Source organism: Pistacia vera, unplaced genomic scaffold, assembly GCF_008641045.1.
Source record: "Pistacia vera cultivar Batoury unplaced genomic scaffold, PisVer_v2 Contig691, whole genome shotgun sequence".
In the NCBI taxonomy this organism is placed as follows: Eukaryota; Viridiplantae; Streptophyta; class Magnoliopsida; order Sapindales; family Anacardiaceae; genus Pistacia; species Pistacia vera.
The window spans coordinates 579,697-587,033 of NW_022196547.1; the positions used below are offsets into that span (position 1 = coordinate 579,697).

The 7,337-nt window shown below is 33.8% G+C and overlaps 1 protein-coding gene across 1 annotated transcript; it reads right to left on the minus strand.

Annotated features, from left to right (window-relative positions):
- Positions 1-3,181: 3,181 nt before the first annotated feature.
- Positions 3,182-6,963, minus strand: LOC116113826 (primary amine oxidase-like; the record flags this gene model as incomplete). Its single annotated transcript, XM_031399993.1, has 5 exons — positions 3,182-3,612; positions 3,715-3,812; positions 4,109-4,558; positions 4,624-4,737; positions 6,358-6,963. Coding segments are annotated over 5 exons (1,476 nt in total), but the record flags the coding sequence as incomplete, so codon positions are not given.
- Positions 6,964-7,337: the final 374 nt, after the last annotated feature.

Below are 7,337 nucleotides of genomic sequence, written 5' to 3' on the forward strand. Positions count from 1 at the left end.
TTCCCACTCAAAGATCGTTCTTGGGAGAACGACATCATTCCAGAAAGTCGCTTACCACATTGAAATTTTTATGGATTTTAAAGGGCCAATGAACTGATTGTTTCACATGGTGGAATGATCGCTTGTGAGAATGTTCTGTAATTTGATAAGACTCTTCTCCACCCTTTAGCATAAAAATCTTGAGTTTTTATATCCCTTGAAGAGGTAGCCATTGCTTCATTTAATGCAACTCTGATAAAGCCTGTAGAACCCAAAAGAACGGTCATTCATAATTGCAAACAGTCGTTCCTGACACAACGAATAAATTTTCTCAGATCTAGGGTTTCTAGAATGAACGTCCACCACGCCGTATAATCGTGCAAAGACATCGCATGTTCATTCCACCACACAGAATGGTCTCACCGAAATTGTTCTTTCAAATCCACAAGATTTTCCAGAGGCATGCACACCTTTTTGGAACATTGTTGTACAAAACTCTTCAGAAAGGAATGGTCGTTCCACCATGCAGAATGGTCATGCCTCTTTTGATACATGAGTTTTGACTTGATTGACTTTGGAAAATAGTCAAGAGTGTTATGGATTCTAAATTTGAATATCTTGACTTTTGACTTGAATGGAATGGTCGTGCAAGATGGTTGTGTATGTGCCACACATTTTGGCAGGATAATGAACGACCATGAGGAACAATGTCGTGCAATGCGACACATTCATCTTGGTAGTTTTCTTTTACTGAACGGTCGTGCCTTGATCATGCATGGTCATACCACTTGAAAAATCTACTTACGCACGATCATACCACCTAATAAATCTATTTTGGTTTGGTTATTACTTGTGTCATACCTTAGCATGTTTTGGTTAGTAATGAATCAACTTTTTGGATAATTTTGGCATATTAAAACACATAAGAGGTCAACAAAAACCAACAAATTCACCCCATCAGCGCTTCCTCCCATCATATTGTTCTTCCATAATCCATACCCACACAACAATGATCATTAGTGACAAACCAAATTAATAAATTCCAAATCAACCTCACCCTAACTTTTTCTTTTTAAAAAATTTTTAGGAAAAGGATTAAAAAAAAAAAAAAAAAAGAAAGAAAGAAAGAAAGAAAATGGAAGGAAAAAAAAAAATCATTAACATTTTCAACCTAGCATTCTCGTTGGCCGTCCTAGGGCCATTATCCAACCTTGCTACAAATCCTAAATGATGGATTATCCACACAATTTCGGATGGGATACCATCTGTTACTGACACTATGTAGCTTAATTAGTACTTAAGATTCATTTCAAAGGACAAAATCCTAGGTTTGAATCAAAAGGGGCACTCATAAAATACACAACATCTTTTCAATGGACTAGGTTGGTACATAACCTCTACCAACAATGACCACTCTGGATATGATGCAACTAAGAATCTATGTGGGATAGTGTGGAATGATTGGCAATAAGGGTGGGCTAGAGACACAACGTGTTACATGCGACTAACATTGAGCTAGGATGGTTGCGTTATGGACCCACTAGGTAGAATACACCCTTCAAATTGACTTTTAAGGGTAAGGAGTCAAATGGTTAATAAACCACCCAGTAATTTCATACTTAGTGGATGTCGAATCCTAACATTCCACAATGCTTTCGGATACTATGTCTATTGCGGCCCACTTTCATAGCTAGATGACTTCACATATCCTAAGGTGGGCTAGACACACCATGTGTTACATGCTGTTAGAGTAGGTGCCCTAGAGCCAATAATGTATTGTAAATTGACTATTTGTAAATCATGTTTTGTTATCAATAAAAGACATTTATCTATATCATGTTACCTAATTATATTCATACAAGAAAGTGATATATGTCCTTAGGGTGGTAGAACCGTGACAAGGGTATCGAGTGTTTGAAATCTCCTTAGTGAGAACCTTATGAGCACATATGGTGGCCATTCTAGAAACGTCCATAGCTCAGTATTATCCTAACCTAGGGCACAGATAATACAGTAAGACTATCATAGTGTTGAATGACTCTGTCGAGAGACAGTGACAGATCTCACTTTTGAAGGTTGTTTGGTGACGACCTGGTGTAACACATGGGAACGTGTTGTAGGCAAGTTCATCGGACCGACCCATTGGAGGATTTCACATAGATGGTAACCCTAGTGTCTGTGGAACGAGTCCTCCAACGATTGGTGCTTGTGATCCTTAAACTTAAGATCACCAGAGTGTCTTGTGCACCAATTGGTGTAGTTTGACACTAGTCTAACGTAGTCTTATTTAGAACTATTAGAACAATAGTGGTTGACTACATTGAAAAGTGTATCGAGGCTATAGTGGATCAATAAAGGACTCACCACTCCTGGGTATAGGAGAAATTATCTCACTACGCAATTCGGCAAAGGACAACGAAACTAAAGTTGTGACCACTATAGGATTGAGTTGTCGCTCAATCCAATTTATTAAGGTCATTGGTCTGGAAAACCGAATATAAAGAGATCAAGGATATTAATTAAGGTTAACATTATTTCTACATCTCAACCCTGATAAGATAATATATGATGAAGAGATTTTGATTGCACGGTAACCATATTGTTGATAGGTAGCGGTTTCCCTGAATCTAAATCTATTGGGTGTATGATACTTGGCTAGAGGCCAATCTTGGTCTATGTTTAGTGGGACGATTGATTGATTGTCAATTGCGATACTATTAACTACTGATATGATGAGGAGCCTTCGGGTCGCACACATAAAAGATAGATCAAGAATAAAAATAAGTGAAAGGGATATTTTCGTCTTTTAAGATGAAAGAGTATTTTGGTAATCTCACAATTTAATTAAATTTGTTGAGGTTGTTGCCTATGTTTAATTTCATAAAAAAATTAAAATTAGTGATATATATATATATTATTAAAAACCAACTTGTAGAGGGAGTGAGCCTATGGGTTAATAAACCACCCACCAGTCTTATACTTAGTGGAGGTTGGATCCTAGCAGGCGACAAGATCTGTTTTAGATTTGAGGGTGTTTGGGTTATATTTTCATTATGAATCAATAATTATAAAAGTGAGGTTCATTTACCTCTTTGCCATTCATTCTATTAAAACTAACAAAAATTTCTAAGGATATATATATATATATATATATATATGAGAAACATAGGGATTTAAAGTAATTCATCCGGGCCATCCGACACAATATAGTCATCCGCTAAACGCCTTCATAAACTACATGTTATCTTATATGATACTGTCCAATACAAGACAACGATATACAATGCAATATAGTACAACAGAATATGACATATCAAACATGTGCAAATTAAATATTACTGTATTTCATATAATATAGTGTAATATGATATTATACAATACGATATAATGCGTCAAACATATTGTAAGTGATAAAAATCTGATTACTATGAAGCACTGGGCTGGCATACAGGTAGGTCATCTTCGAAGGTGGGCGCTGCTCGAAGAATTGGATTGCTTTGGAAGAAATTGACAGGCTTTAGATCAAAGCTGGATGACACGGTTGGCATTACAGGAAAATCCTCTTGACATGGTATGTGATGGAATCCCATGGTGTACCATAATACAATATCTTGATTCTCAATTGGGCGATTCCTGTTACATCATGCAAACCAATTATGTCAATGAAAAGAAGCTACTAATTAGTTGTTGTACGTACATCAGCACGTAAAATAAAGTAGGTTCTTAAATTTATACCTTTCGGACCAAACTGCAAGTGTGTCATCTCCTTTGCTCTGGTACACGAAAAGTCCACCAGCCCATTGTTCAGTTCGATTATACGGGGTCGTCCATATCTATGTGGCGTAACAAAAAATTAAAGTACATACTAATACTATCTCTTTTATATGATGTACATTATTCTATTTGAAAAAATCGAGAATACAACAGGAATAGATATTTGAGTGACTTGTAAATTTTCTCTTTCTCTTATGTCTTTTAAATTAATTATATTTATGCGTGATACCATATCAATAATATTAATACCATTAACTTTTTTCCATTTTAGAGATCCCTATTAAATAATGTGAATACCTAATCCGTTTTATATATAACTTGCAAAACTGTAAATGGATTTTATAGGGGCATGTACCTGATTGTTAGTGAAAGCACCTCGTAGCTGCGGAGGATCATCATGAGCAAGCAAACTGGCGGCGTTTGCTCCTGGGACAACTTTATACCCTGCCGGGTTTCCCAACCTAGAGCGACTTGAAGGATTAATTACATGAAATTCTGATGGATCATAGAGCTTGAGCTTAATTTGAGCATCCTTTTCTGTTTTAGCTATGCGCCGCTTAGCTTTCAAGTAACTCTTCCTTGGCGATTCGCCTTTCGAAGTCTCTTTTTTCACAAGATTAACCTCAACAAACGAATTATTAACCCCATCAATGTCCATGTCCAAGTGGAAGGTAATAAAGTGATCATGGACAACACCGATAGCATTTTCAGAAACTAAGGGACCCGATATGTCATCTTCGTCAAAACCCTGATTTGTATTTTCATGTGGAGTCCCTTTCACCATCAGCATCCCCGAGAGTCCCACCTGTTGCGTGTTATTCATGAATTTTATATATAAACTATCAAATTAATTCAATATACGATGCTAACCTTGATGCGAATCAAACCGTCGGTTTGAAATTCCCAATCAAATATGTAGTCGTAGTTTCCGACTGATGCTGTCATCCGCGCCACAAGCGTCACCTTTGGTCTGGCTTCCTTTATCTATTCAACATTTAATTCAGTCTCTTTCAGTTGTATCGTGTTTCACTTTCAGCCATTCACTTGGGCAACATCACATTCATATATCATATCAAATTGGGAATCTAGTCTCTAACCCATAAAAGTTTTAACCAGAATATTCATTGTTGCAATCGTATAAATATTACAAGGACAGTAGGATTTGAAGATGAGGCTGTGGAATATACCCTAATAAATATAAATAAAATAAATTTTTAGAACAATTTAAGAAGTATCAATCTTTGTTTTTATTTTTTATATAAAAATATATATTAATTTTCAATATTTCTATCCAATACTTAAGTATACTAAAATTACAATTTAAAATTTATATAGAAAAATACAAAATACAAAAAACCCAACCCTATAAGACAGTTTTTTTCTTTTATTTTTTATTCAAACAATAATACTAGACATGCAAATAAATCTTTAAAGATTTATATACAAAGTGATAAATAGAAGAGTTAATACAAAAAGTCAAACTCATCATATTCACTTCTCCATTCATTTTATGTTATATCACTTTGTATAAAAATTTATATAAGATTTTTTCGCTTTCTTGAAAAATCAATTCATATTAAAATAAAATGTTTCAGAGATTAAGTAGAGAAAGAAGAATAAAAAAGCGTTAAATGATTAATGAAGCATAAAATGATTAATGAATTTGGATGATATTTTTTTTTAATTTTGCCAGCAAAAGACTAAAACAAAAAAGATGGTCTTAAAATATATAAAATAGAGAATTTAAAACTCACTAAATATAAATTTTAAAATCCATTAATAAATATTCTTAAAAATAACTTTAAGTGTAAAGATAAATTATTTAATAGTGGAAAAGGAAGTTAAGCACTTGGGCACGGCACACTCATGCAAATCAAATTGGGAATCTAGTGACTAGTATCCATCACATAAAAGTTTCAAGCTGAATATACCCTGTTACAATCGTAGAGTACGATTCGAATTATTGGGCCTTGGAATAAACACCTAATAAATAAAAATAAAAATGTTTTTTAAACAAACTAAAAGGTGTCCAATCTTTTATCATTCTTCTTTGTCTTTGTTTGTACTTTTTAGCTAAGAGAAAATTAATTTAATTTCCACTATTTCTATCTAATACATAAGTTTTACATATGAAAAGAAATGAGATAAAATTACAATTTTAAATTATAAATAAAAAAAATAAAAAGTACAAAATACCCAACCCTAGAACTGTAGAACATTCTTCTCTATTATTTATTAAGAAAATATATTATTATTCTTGCTTTCTTGAGAAATCAGTTCATATTAAAATAAAAAGTTTTAGACATTAAATCGCTAAAGAAAGAAGGAAAGAAAAAGGTGAAATAATTAAGGAATCTTAAAAAATAAAATTGAAAAGAATTTAAAACTCGTTAATTATAAATTTTAAAATCCAATCATTAATATTAATTCTTATTTATAGCTTTAAATGTAAATTATTTGATTAAGGAAAATGAAGTTTATCTAAATATTGGGATAGGAATTTAAATAAATGGTAATTTATCTAGTAATTCTATCTATAATTTATTATATTTATTCTAATTGATTTACCAAAAAGTATCCACAGGTGTAATTTGAGTATATTACCTGGAAACCATTTATTGGGATCTCAGAATGCCGCCAACTGATGTCGGCAGAATAACGCTCGAACAGGCAAATAATATTAGACTGAACAAATGGCTTACCGTCGGATGTCACAAAGACCCCATCCATGTAGTAAGAGTATCTAGGGCAATCATTTAATGGCACAAGTGATAATGAAGTTGCCCCTAAACCATATTCACCACCATCCAAATATGTCTTAAAGTACCAATGCTCATCAGGGTCCATGTAAGGCACAAATAATTCCGAAGAAAACCCCTTGTACATCACACTTCTTAGCTCACCAGTCTCTGAGTCTTGAACCGTGGCTCGTGAAATCACCATCCCCGCTCGTTGGTCAGCTTTCAGGTGGAATACCCAGTTCGACCATTTCACCACGTGTCCATCTTCTACTATAAAACTAGGCCCTTTAGGCTGCTCCATGGATATTGGGTTTAGTGGCTTCAGTTCTGGTGGCTTCACTTGGGCCGTGTATCTATAATCTGTATTACTACTTTTTGGAATTGGGATACCTCTTCCTGTGTTGGAAAATTTCACTATCTTTTTCTGGTCGAGGTCCACTGTTACAGTCAGCCCTTCAATGGGNCCATTTAAGACCAGTTATTCGAGAAAATAACAATTTTGTCAGTTTGAACCAGGTGAATTTGAGTTTAGTAGATTTTTTAGTAATGTTTTGATCTTTGTTTGTGAGTTGAAAAATCTCATGAATCAAAACGTTACTAAAAACATCTACTAAACTCAAGTGTAATTATCCTTAACATATTCACATCTTATAATTTGACAATTATATGTACATCCTCGCATTTAAGACCCTCTCATTGCTTGTGAAGGGAAGAGGGATTATGTAAAATATTGGGACAAAAAAAAAAAAAAAAAATTGTAATACAAATAGAAAAAATTAGATAGGTTTTTAAATTTGCGGACATCCAGTCAGACATAATTACAATAAATAGAGGCTTTCTCGT